This window comes from Spea bombifrons, chromosome 11 (genome assembly GCF_027358695.1).
Source record: "Spea bombifrons isolate aSpeBom1 chromosome 11, aSpeBom1.2.pri, whole genome shotgun sequence".
In the NCBI taxonomy this organism is placed as follows: domain Eukaryota; kingdom Metazoa; phylum Chordata; class Amphibia; order Anura; family Pelobatidae; genus Spea; species Spea bombifrons.
In genome coordinates, this window is record NC_071097.1 from 13,584,150 (window position 1) to 13,597,707 (window position 13,558).

Sequence of the window (13,558 nt, forward strand, 5' to 3'; positions counted from 1 at the left end):
TGTGCATGTACTGCTCCTCGCTCCTCTACTTTTGTCTCTGTCCCCCTATGAGTCTCCTAAATATGATTGCTGGAGACACCACTGTGTATAACATAGTTATTAATAGTGAAATAAGAAAGTTAAAACTTCTAGTGCAACTTTTGTGAATTAAGCCTGCAGCGTATGAACAACGCCTAAGCACATGTCTATGAACAAACCATATACAGATACACCAGGACCATAACTGATGATAAAAACCAAGAGAATGCTTCAAATATGCATACAGCTTTCACAGACTACATTAACATAGTCCTTTTTCTCATGTGTGCCCTTTATCCTGATGATGGCCCTGACACGCCCACTCCTAGCTCATTTCCCTTTGAAATAGGTGTATTTCCCATTATGTCAGCAGGACTGCCCAACGACATCAGCGGGTAGTCCTGGCGGCGTCCTGCAAGAGTAGGCTCAGGGTAGCTGGAGCCCAAAAGCTCCCAGGTATGCTTACATAGTTTAGAGAAAACATTACCCTGTGTTAGAAGTGAAGCCACACTCCCTCAATGCTTATCATGAAATATTATGTTCAGGAAATTATAATAAATATATATGATATAGTTTAGTATTTAACTATATGAAACCACCGTACTAATTCAGAAGAAAAAAATTATAGTACGAATCACAATGTTTACTTAAAAAATATAATTTAGTTTTTAGTTCAGGCATAATTTAGTTACAACATTTAAGATTAGTTGCATGATTAACATCATCAAGTTCATAAAAGAGGAAATCAGATGTTGTATATTTCACGGCACAAAGAAGCTTGACTTCCTTACTAAGCACCCTTATTGTTCTTTTTTTCTGCTAAGGTTAGTGGTTTCCTGTTTTCTGTGGTTGAGCAGATTGTGAGTTGATCTCTTTAGCACCTTTACTTAGAGAAACAACAAATCTATTGTTCATACACGTTGACTAGCACAGAGTAGTTTAGACCCGCCAAACTACTGTATATATTGTATTCCTGTTTCTGTGGCTAATATATATAGGCACACAACTCCAAAACACTGACATCCCCATCTACTACATCTCCAAAGTGTCCCTCTTCCAAAATGGGCAATCCCGTATCTCTTCCTAGTTTTCAGAATGCTTGTGGGTGTCTATCTAGTTGCTATCACTCTAAAAGTACTCCCTAAAATGTCCTTTGGTTATTTTAATTTGCCATCACACACATACTCATCCAAACCAACAAATTTATGAATACACACTTCACACTTTTTGCATGCATTTCAAAGAAACCTGGTAGGCAAAACTAGTTGTCTGCAAACTTCTTCCCACAGTAAGTGCATTTATAAATGCATGAGTAAAAATGTTTGATGCTATTTGCTCCTCTTCTCTATGTCTCCCTCCTATGTTCTATTATCTCTGCATTTGATATCGAATGCAAAATTGTCTACTCCAGAAGAACCTGGGATCAATTCTAAACATACAAAGCCAGACCTTAAGGGTCTGAATTGTGTGTATAAATGTGATTTAAAGACACGGTTTTAAAAAAAAATATTTTCATCTTTTTTTTTTTAGTTTTGACATACTTTTAAAATCATCATACCATTTAAAGTATAATAGGGTTAAATAGGGTTAAATCTTCCGACCTATCCACTCAAAATAAAAGCATATATATAAGATATATATATTGTTGTTCTTGAGTCCACAGAAATAAATCATTTTCAATAACGTTACCAAGGTAACATCTAAAAGATAAGTTGTGAGGCACCATGTTTCCACATTGTTCTATTTACAATTGTTGTCAACTAACAATGTGATTATCTAATAAGCAGGAAATCTTAAATGGTTCATACTGAGAAGTTGGCCTGTTGGGAAATCATGAAAACTGAAACACTAAGTAACACAGTTTGTGAACACTAGATACCTAAAAATAGGTTACCACCTTTAAAAACCCACACATTTCATGAAACTAAGATGAGAAAGCACCCAATGAGTGTTGATGGTAATTTTTCAAACAGACCAACTGTGGTTTGTTAATGTGTTGTCAACAAGGGGTTATTTACATTTTCTTTCTATTATTCATAAATATAGATACTGGTATCTCAAACATGTTTTTTTTTTTTTTTTTTTATGATGTACCATAAAAAAGAACTTAATAAAGCTTAAGTCCCCCACCCCCAACAAACTATTGCATTGAATGAATTTCCACAAAAATGACCACAAACAAGGGCTCTAATCACTTTCTTTAAACTGGTAAATCCAAGTTGTAGATCTAGAGATATTTCCATTTAAAGTAAAAAAAAAAAACAAAAAAAAACAAAAAAAAACAAAGACTTTACCCCAATTAATTTGTTGGCCGAGCTAGAGTCTAGAAAGGTATATTCATCAAACAAGCTGTCAGAACCGCTACTGCTCTGACAACTTGTATGAGAAACTGGGTCCTTTTGAAACTGATCACCTGACATTCTTACATGTCTTCCAGTCAATTAGACTTTGTTCTTTTACTAATGACACCATCAATGACATAGTGATTACATCACAAATGATACATCCAATGTCTTTATCAATCAACTTATCTATGAAATCATTGGTTACAGCACAAATAACACAATCAAATACATCACAAATCACCAGCAACATCAAAGATCCAGCACAGGTACATTTACCTAGCACCGCTCCATCAGACCAATATACCTTGTCACCCAAAATAAAAAAGGACAAATATGACAAATACAAGCTGTTTGAGGACAAAGATGGCACACATTCTAATAAAATAACAGTTATCAAAATGCACTCTACCTTATCTGGAGCTTTTTCCATCACCTTACTGCCGCTCACTACCATCGGATCTGGTACCAATGTCCTCTGATGTCTCTACCAGCCAGGGCTCCTACAGCCCCCTTTAATTGGTAAATACTATTACATCCTTATCATAAGCCCGGCAGGGGCGCTGCCCAAACATTTTTTTGTTAAGACTAAACAGACTCCCCCAGGACAGTTGGGTCGCTTACAGCTGTAATGGCTGTACGCCTGATGGCAGAAAAAACTATGGCGATCCTCCTATAGTGGTAATAAAGAACGTACCTATGTTTGTAATACAAATCTCTTTAGGGACATGACTATTATCAGTGTTTACCCCACTTTTTAGGAAATGCATTCCTTAAATCCTACTTATTGAAATATAGTATCATATCATTTAACTTTCAAGCTTAACACCATTGATGATGCAATTTGTGATGTAATCACTATGTCATTGATGATGTCATTTTTATTGCACAACATGCCATTAATGATGTCATTTATAAAAGCACATGGGGGGAATCAACTTAATTTTAAAGAAATGTTTTTATTTCCTGGCTTTTATGCATTTAAGGGAGGAACTAAGTTTGCTCTCTCTCTATATGTGTATATATAATTATATAAACACAATATGACCAAAAGTATGACCCACAGACCTATATGAGCTTGTTGGACATCCCATTCTAAAACCATGGGCATTATGACAGAGTTGCCTCCCATTTTCTGGGTAAAAACCTCCACTCTTCTGGGAAGACTTTCCACAGGAACTCAGATCAAAATCTTCATCTCATGCACAACTGCTTGGCCATGGAAACCCATTTCATGAAGCTGAGTGATGCTTCAGAGAACAGGCAATTTTTTTTTATGTGCTTCACAGTTCGGCACTCGGCAGCCCCGCTCATGTGAGTGGTCTATCGCATCATGGCTAAGTTATTAGACTAAGATTCTTCCACTTCACAATAATAGCACTTAAATTTGACCAGGGCAGTAATGTCCTGAATTGACTTGTGTCAAAAGTTGCATCCTATGCATCACTGAGCTCTTCAGTACGCCCCTTCTACTGCCAAGGTTTGTCTATGGAGATGGCTTACCTATGTGCTTGATTATATATACCTGTTTAGAAACATCCAAACTCATTAATTAGGAGGTGTATCTGCAAATGTAATGTAATATCTTATATATAAATAAAAAAGAAAAATATAAATAGAAAGCCAGTTAGATACACAGATGTATACACCTATAATATCTATATTCTAGAATAATGCAATATCTTTCTCTATGGCTTTGAAAAAGTTCCCCATCTGTTGATATACTCACTGATAGAGCTGGGTTTCCTTCATCTTCCACAACAACCACAAGTCGATAGAAGCTCTGCCTTTCACGGTCAGGGGGAGATGGCCTTGTGGCAATTTCCCCGGTGAGGCGATCCATTCGAAAAGTAAGGTCTTCATTGCCTTGTGTGATGTAGTAGGACAGAACGCTGTTGAGCCCTTTGTCCTTATCTGTGGCTGTCACTTTAATAACAGACGTTCCCCCTCCAACATTCTGAAATGAGATACAAATCAGACTATGGCTTATCAAATGGTTATGTTCTAAGCTCATTGTGCATATAAAACAATAAATAAAAAAGCACACAACTCTAGCTCATTGACCAATCCTATTAAGTGATGCTTCCAAACAAGTTGTATCGCCACTGAAAAATGTAGGTTATTTCTCCATTCTTTTTTTAGGAACCTATGGGCAGAAGAGCTTTAGGTGATGTTTGCCATGCTAGTGTGACTGTGCTTCCCAAATTCTAACTAGAACATGTAAAAAAAATATTGGAATTGTCAATTCAAAGTATTGTATTGTACAATACAAGGTCTGAGGATCAAGGTTGTGTAATTTCATTATCCACCAATTATGATCTTTCCCCTTCTATAGGTTCTATTACAGCCATCCATTAAACACCTTTGTAACTAAATGCAGCATTAGAAACACTATTACTAGTACAGTTTAATGCCTAAACCCCTCCCAGAAATAATTATTTAATCTTGGGGAAAAAATGCTTAATTCATATTTATTCCAATAAAACATGCAATCCACGGCTTTTTCCATAGAAACAAAAAAAATTGTGATTAAACCTTTAGATGAAATAATGAGATGACAAATGGTTGTTTTACTTAACATACTAGACAGTGCCATCTTAATGTTCTTTTTCAACAGGGCCGGCCCAAGGCAAAATGCCGCCTGGGGCGAATTTTAAAGTGCCGTCCCCCCTTATCTACCCTTCCTCTCCCTCCGTCCCTGCTGCCGCCCCCATTATTTACCCTTTCTCTCCCTCCATCCCTGCCGCCCCCCCATTATCTACCCTTCCTCTCCCTCCGTCCCTGCCGCCCCCCCATTATCTACCCTTCCTCTCCCCCCCTTGTACTTACCTCCCTCCCTATTATCTACCCTTACCCCCCCCTTGTACTTACCTTTCAGCAGTCCTGCGGTGAGTCTCCCTGTTCGGTCTCGGTGCCGGCTTGTAATGCTGAGCGCCGGAAATGAGGTAATCTTCCGGCACTCAGAATTACAAGCCGGCACCGAGACCGAACAGGGAGACTCGCCGCAGAGGAGAGAGGGAGGGGCGCCGAGCGGGTACTGACAACTTGGTAAGCGAAAACCACTCGGTGCCCCTTTCTCTCTCATTCGCTTTAATAAAAAAAAAAAAAGGGTTTGGGGCGGCAAAGTGCCACCTGGAGCGGTTGCCCCACTCGGCTCCATTGTCGGGCCGGCCCTGTTTTTCAAAGTGAAACAGCACCTTTTACTGCACTTTACAGCCCTTTGATCTTTGTTTTACATTTAGGTTTCAGATGGGCTTCAAAGACATTTTCTTAGTTTTTATAATGAGGAAAACAACAACAATGGGCAACCATACCTCATACACACTGACATTGTAGCCGAATGGGGTATCAATGACAGGAGGGTTGTCATTAACATCTAGAACATTTATGGTCACCATATGATAAGATCTCCGAGGTGGAAAGCCATTGTCAGAAGCTTGGACCTGAAAAAAAAATGTTTGTTATATGTGTTATACACATTATAAATAATATATATATTATATGGCAGTTAAAAAGAGACTACCATGTGGCATCATTCTTAATTCCCTGCTTTTTAATTTGTATATGAATTGCCAGGAAGTATTGTTGATCTTAAAATTTCAATTTCTTATTAAACAGGGAGGATGGATGCTAACAGCTAACTGTGTCAGTTAAAAAAGAATTGTCACTTGAAAGGTTTTGGGAGTACTGGATGACTTTGAAGTAATTGCATGCAATTTTAAGTAGTAGCAGCCAAGACAAACAAATAACCACCATGCATTAGAAAATGTATCAATGCAAGATCAGAGAAGGGGATTATGCCACCATAAAAGCATTATTTATATCTCATTTGCAATATGCAACTTAATTTTGGGCAGTGAGTCACACTCTAGAATAACACTGTACAAATACTTTTGAGGTACAAATGAGGCCATTGCGTGTGAAATCTTCACCCCACGGAGATAGCAGATAATCAAGGGCCATTTAGTTTGATTCAGAGGAAGCGTAGTTCCAAGTTCAAATTCTTCTGAACAAAATTGACAAATGCTTAATAGTTGTTCTTTAGTCCTTATCCGGTTTAATACAACTGGAGATATCTTGCATTGGTTCACTGGATAGACTTATTATCATTTTCTACTTTCGACAGCCTTATCATAGCATAATAATAATAATAATAATAATAATAATAATAACTGGTTTCACGATGCAGTGTTGACTAGGCAGTGGTCACGTTACATACTCTGCTTATTCTGAGTCACTATCTGGGTCATGGATCAATAAATCCTATTCACATTTGAACGTTGTAATGAATAGCAGTGAGAATACCAACTATCTTTACTTTTTTTGCATACAATTATGGAATAATAATGTCATTAATAATTTTGCTTTGTGAAGGTGTAAGTGACCGCAAATTGTAATTTTGAGCAGTCACTTTCCAGCCATGCAATTTGTGGAATAACCATGTTTCCTTCTGTCAAAAACCCAAATAAAAACAAAATTCACAGTGTGTAATAAATAAATTAAACATCGTATTTACAGCACTTGTTGTATAAATGGAACATTTATATTACATTACATTATTTATATAACACCTTGCAAATTCCATATCTCTGTTTATTGGTAGGTGGTTCCTTTATTCACGTTCCTTTTATAAATCAACTGCATCATAAGCATCGTATGCAATTATGAGGTCCAAAACGGCAACATACATTCTAACCAATCCTTGTGTATACAAGATTAATGACAAATAAGGAAACCAGAGGTAAATAACACATATATTTCCTGTAAGACCAAACCAACTGATTACGTGACTAAACTCTACTATTATAAGAAACCAGGACTTGTAAAAATGTTTACTTAAATGTTAAGTGTCTTAATTACCTTCAGAAAATACTGCTCTTGCAACTCCCGGTCCAAACTTTTTGCCAAAAAAATTTCACCATAGGTGTCATTAGTAGTGCGAATCTCAAAAAGTCCATTTGTGTTTCCAGAAGTTAGTGAGAATGTCACCTGTAATATGAGATTAGGTATAGAAAAGACTATTAAATTGGTTGACAAAAAAGCTTCACTTATGTTGTATATACAGTAAATACTGCTTTCTGTGTATTCCTACTCGCCGTCATAACAAATCTATCCTCTTTCTTTTCTCATCTACATGTATTTTTTCTTTTGTATTTACTACAGTCTATCAGCATCATAGGAGGCTTTACTACTTAATGAAATTATTTATGTATTTCACTTCTAATTTAATCAAGTCTATTTCTATCATTCCAGGCTATACTGCGTATTATTTTTCTTTTTATCCTGTCTTTATTGAATTCTTCATAGCCATCATTCTCATTCCCCATCTATCTGTGACTTTTCCTCTGTGTGTCACTTTCCATGTACTACTTTTGTAAATGTAACTTTCACAGTGTTTACAATGGTAGTTGTTGGAAGTACTAACTCCAAAAGTGCCTCCATCAGAAAGTTTACAAAGGAAATTCAACAAGGATGGAACATGGAAGGATCCTGGAAGAACCCCAGGGGCGGGCTGACTAGTCCTTATTCTCCTAATTGGACCAACCAGAGGCTCAATTTGGACCGACCCCCTTGCAGAGGCGGGTTTAGTGGTGTTAAGTTATGGGGCATTACCAGTGAGAAAGCTTGCATCATGTGAGAGCTTCTCTGGAGACAACCTCAGGGTTGAAGGAGTTATGCGCGTGTTTAGAATGAGCAAGTGTGTTTGAGTGTGTATGTTAGAGTGTTTCTTTATGTGTGAGTGTGCACGTGTCTGTGTGTTCCAGGGGATGTAGTCGATGTATGTAGTAGTATGGGCATAAGTGTGTGAATGTGTACGTGTATTTATATAAATTCTGGGTTAGGGGGAGCACTTGGCTTTGGCTGCTACTCCTATTGTCATTCAACTGTGCTCTCTGGAATGACCATTCCATGTGAAATAATCATCTCTCATGCCTTGCACCTCTTTGCTGTAACGGAATTTAGACCATATGCCCATGGAACAGCCTAATGTGACACTCTCTCCTCCATCTGAATCACATTACCAGTTCTGGTGGCAAAAATGGTAGTGGTCCTCAACCTACACATTTCAACCGATTCTGCATTGCATATACTGGTCCAGCTAAACTTGTTCTAAACAATTCCTTGCCTCACTCCTAAACACTTCCTCTCCACTTATGACCTTTATGTCATATTTGATCACTTTAATATCCCCCATTAAGACCCCCATTATTACTTCTCCTCCACTCACAAGGATGGACATACCATTGAACATACTTTTGCATATCCTGTGCTCAATCTCTTATTTCTCTAGCACCTTGTCCTCCTATCTGATCACTACCTCTTACCTTGTCCTCTCACCTGGCTCCCTACTCCTTCCTGTGCCACTAAACTTTGCCAGCCAGAGACCATGGAAATGCATGCAGTGTAATGGAGAATGATGGAGGTGGGGCATTTATTAAGGGGGCTAGGTCCCCATAAATATGTGCCACACAATAATGGCACTATAGGGCTGGTTTCCACTTTTGCCAGGGCTGGGTTTTATTCCCGATGTGGGCCTTAAGCCTATGGTCTATCAAAGGTTATCACAGAACCAAGTCAAAGAACAGCTGGTTAGTCAAAAACTAATATTAAGAGATAAAATAATAATCAATTAAGTTAATATGCAAATAACCCAGAGCGATATTTGCAAATATTTTTTTTATTTACTAGTCCTGGAAGGTTTTGCTGGTATATACTTTGCATAATTAGATGTGTTCTAGAAAGAAATAGCATAGAATGCTTCAGCCAAGACATAAGTTCTTGCATACAAATCAAATTAAATTTGACTATTGCGTAAACTGTTACAATCTGAGAAATCTTACCAGACCATTATTTCCAGCATCAGGGTCCCTAGCCAAGACTAGAGCTATCCTCTTGTCCCTCGGGCAGTCCTCAGCAACGTTGACCACAGTATCAGATGTTAAGTCAAACTGTGGGGCATTATCATTCTCATCCAGAATAGTAATAGACACCTGTGGATAACAAAACAATTTTACCTTTACATGTGGAACCCAGTGGATCTTAAGGCCTAAAGAATCTTAACAGCAGAGTAGGATCTACCTTCTATATTTAGAGAGCAGGTGGGTATTCTTCAAGATTAATCGCACTGTTTTTTGTATGTTTAAAACTGTACAAAACATGAATATGGTTTATTTGCATATTATAGTAAAGACTAATTTTAGTGACTGTGAGGAAATTAAATTAATTATTAACCTAGCCATAACATAAGTCCTATAGTTTCCAGACAAAGACATTCTAAAAGACTTAACTGTTAGATGTATTATCATCTATCTATTGCCCCAGCTCAGATTCTCTTTTTGGTGTGCACAATTCCACTATTGTATGTCTACAATATGCATCTTGCTGATCATAAATGTGTCTTGCCTTTAAAATAACCATGTCCCATGAGGGTGGCATATAGGGGTTGGGAACTGGGAAAAAGCTGCTGTAAACTATGTTGGAGGTTAAGGTTTTGTGGTCTAAGTCCGCTAAGGATGATACCGTCATTGATGGATACTTTGATATTTGATGGCTAGTTTGATATTGTCACATGGATTCTAATTCAACAAAATTGGGGCTTGATTGTGCTTAAAAGGAAGGACACGTGATTTGGCGCCAGGCATGAGGCTAGCATGCGGCTGCCAGTGTTCCAATGATACACAGATTAGTCTTTACATTTAACTGCTAACTACTATCACATTAAGAGAGGCACAAGAAGTATGAACCAGTTTGACCTCACAGGTATCCTGTAGACCATTAATCAAATTTAACCCTGTATGCAAAAATACAGTAGCAACGTAAACCTTGGTTTCCTAGCCCTTATAACAGAGCTTGACTAACTCTTTACAGTTGCATTTCAATATATACCGGTATATATGAATGGATTTATCTATGCTTCTTTTTTTAACCAATGTATTACTATGTAACCAGCTTTTTCATCAGTCAAGGGATAACTTTTTTTCTGAAAAAATATGTACACTATACACTTAGGTAAATAATGAAGTAGATGATTGTTAGTAAATAATATACTGTATTTGCTCGATTAGAAGACGAGGTTTCATATTAGTCTTATATTCGAAGTCGTCTTCTAATCAGACCTCAAATAGAGGTCTGACTACAAGACTAAGATCCAGATCCCCTGCAGCGCTACAGGGGACCTGGATCCTCCTCTCTGGCAGCTGGTGGACGTGATGCGTGCAGACAACCTCTGCTGCAGCCGGCACTTCCTGTGGGGCTTCTATGACGGAGCTCCGGCATCACATGACTTTCCGGTGCTCATTCATAGAAGCCCCGGCGGAAGTGCTGGCAGCAGCAGTGGAGGTTGTCTGCGCGCAACGCACAGACCTCCACTGGCTGCCCTACTATTCACCAAGGAATCGAGCAAATATGGTATATATTTTAGTTGCCCATCCTGATACTATATATATAACATGCCAATAGAAAAGTTTTTTATGCTACATAGCAAAAACAGAACCCTAACCAGGTGCTAGTCATTAGCTTCAATAACCATTCAGTAATTCTGGAGATGCCTGTTGTTGTGTTAATAGCAGGAAATTCTGTCATAATTAACACATTATATAGGATAAGGGAGAAGCAATTGCAAAGCTTAAGGAAGGCCAGACCCTTAGAGAGGAAGGTGAGTCTGCGCTACTTATTATAACAACATCCTAAAGGAAGTGTGGAGTTCCTTAAGAAGGCATCAGTTGGACTGTTATTGTTTTCTATTAAATATAGTTCAAAGAAGGCTGATCGTGACTTTTTTCACACCAGCGTTCTTTTGTTACTGTTCTATGGTGAGTATTATTTAATATATCCCACCCTGATGACAAGCCCCAGTGGGATGAAATGGCCACATGTTGACCCTTGGAGGACAATGGACCAAATCTGGGCAGCATGAGAAATGTGGCTTCCCTTATTTTATTACTATAATATTAATTCCCATACAATCATGCAAAGTAAGTAGACTGTTAAGCAACAATGCTACTATTTATCCAGGCTCAATATGGCTACTACGTATCCATGCTTTTATTATAGACATTTATTATACACATTTTATGACATCTGAGACCTCTCAGTGTGCAAATGGACCAACTGCACCATATCCTTAAAATGGGTTGGCTACCTGGACAGCTGTGCTGACTACCTGCTTATCCCTTGTGTTTCTGTATGCAGTTGCAACAATAATCCTTTTCCAAATGTGTATCTTTCTGCATCAATCAATGTAGAGTTATTATACAGATGCTATCATAAGGGCAAAGTCTGTGAAAGAGGAAACCGATTGTGGCATCTTGTATGGGATCCATAGACATGGAAGCTGCAAAATCCACATGGATGTTCAGCAAAAAAGATACCTGTACTACTGGAGGTTCTGCTCCCTCCAAACTGACCACAACTGACTGCATTCTTAAAGCTTTCATTTACAGAAAGGGCAGATATGGAAAGAAGGATGCTGAAACCAGTGGTAGTTCAGCTGAAGTGTAGACCATAAGATACATGAACTCACCGTAGTAGATTCTTTCTTGGGCCCACCGTCATCTGCCAAAATGGTTAATAGATAATAGTCACCTTTTTCACGGTCCACTAATCCTTTCACTGTTATTGTACCCTGTTAAATGCATTTTAAAAGACAGGTTTCAGGTTATCATTTTAACAAACACAATGTGTGTGGATGCATCAACTTTTATACAAATTTCTCAGCTCCCATTTAAATTATATTCATTTTTGTGTTGAGATAACAAAAGCGAGGGGACATAACTAATGATCTCATCTCTACAACACTGGGTTGCTCAGACATCCACTGAAACAGTCTTATCAAGAAAGAAGAAAAAGCGCTGCAGTTTTTAACTGGACTGGACTGGTAAGTTAAATTGGTCCTAATTCTTCGAGGTGAGTGACTGATAAGCCACACACAGGGGACAGCACACTTTTACAGCATGTAGATGGGAGGTGGTGTTGGGCCCGATGTGCCAGACGGTTAATCCGGGCCAGGTCTATTACCGGTATATTCTTTTGCTGATCTGACTTGCCTTAGGACACTCCTTTTTTATCTGCACTTCCTATAGTTGGCCTTGACATTGAAATCTACTGGTCCCGTCCTGACATTTTGCCCTGACTAACATTTTAGTGTGTTAATACCATTTCACCTGAAAAAAGCTGAGAAGACTAGGTGCGCAGTGCAGGGTCCTAAGAGTATATCTTCCCTGAACATTATCTTTAGTCTAATCTAGTAGCCATTTAGAGCATTTATCTGCTGTAAAAGAGATCAAATAAAATAAACTAAAACAGCTAGAAAACTAAGCACATTTTGTAAAGTCTTAAAAACCACCAGAAAATGACTTCTCAGGTTTTCCAAGTAGATGTTCACCTCGCTAGTAAACTCATTAATTCAAGAGAAAGCTTCCAGATAAACTAAGAAATATGTCTACTTACTGTGATTTTATCTATTTTGAAGAGGGCAAGTGCCTGGACATTTGTGTTTTGACCGAAGCTATACGTTATTTGATTCAAGTTATCAATGGAACGTGCTTGTACTTGAACCACTTCCGTTCCTGTCGCAATGTTTTCGGTAATTACTGCTTCATAAGATGTGCTGGAGAACTGAACTTTTTCATCGGGTTCGTTCATCAATGTGACATATATTGTGCAGAAACCACGGTTGAAAGGTAAAGCCTGGTCTGTGGCTGACACATTCATATAGTAGGTAGTTTTAGTCTCAAAATCTAGGTAATCAATGGTAGTAAGAAGCCCAGTGCTTTCATCAATTTCAAACTTCCCATCGGAGCCAGAAATAATCTTATACATCACTAGGCCTCCATTTCCTGCAAGAGAATGGAAGTATTTTTAATGAGTTAACATATAAGACTGTAATAATTCTTAATATTAATACGACACAAATTTATACTTTCGCCTCTAAACTATGTGTTTTCTAAAAAGCTGTTAACTTAAATAAATGTTAACATAGAATATTTTTTCCGCTGGAAAGTATGCAACTGCTTTAATTAAGAGGCTCTAATTCCCTTTGTACCAGCACACAGGAGAAAACATGATTTAAATGGCGTTCATGTTAATAATAGCAAGACTATATTTTCCAGACCAGGCATGTACCTTTTTAAGATGTTAAGTGAGGCAAATGGACAGGGCTTGATGAAGACCCACTTGCTTTGACCTATTTTCTGTCC

General features: G+C 38.0%; 1 protein-coding gene across 1 annotated transcript in view; it reads right to left on the reverse strand.

Annotated features, from left to right (window-relative positions):
• Positions 1–13,558, reverse strand: part of CDH23 (cadherin related 23) — a 357,384-nt gene that overhangs the window by 78,760 nt on the left and 265,066 nt on the right. The window contains exons 30-36 of the mRNA XM_053451249.1: positions 12,810–13,198; positions 11,884–11,985; positions 9,441–9,443; positions 9,203–9,352; positions 7,221–7,349; positions 5,675–5,803; positions 4,090–4,317 (exon numbers count right to left, since the gene is read on the reverse strand). Of these exons, the coding sequence (XP_053307224.1) occupies positions 4,090–4,317; positions 5,675–5,803; positions 7,221–7,349; positions 9,203–9,352; positions 9,441–9,443; positions 11,884–11,985; positions 12,810–13,198 (1,130 nt within the window). The remainder of the gene's footprint in view (positions 1–4,089; positions 4,318–5,674; positions 5,804–7,220; positions 7,350–9,202; positions 9,353–9,440; positions 9,444–11,883; positions 11,986–12,809; positions 13,199–13,558) is intronic.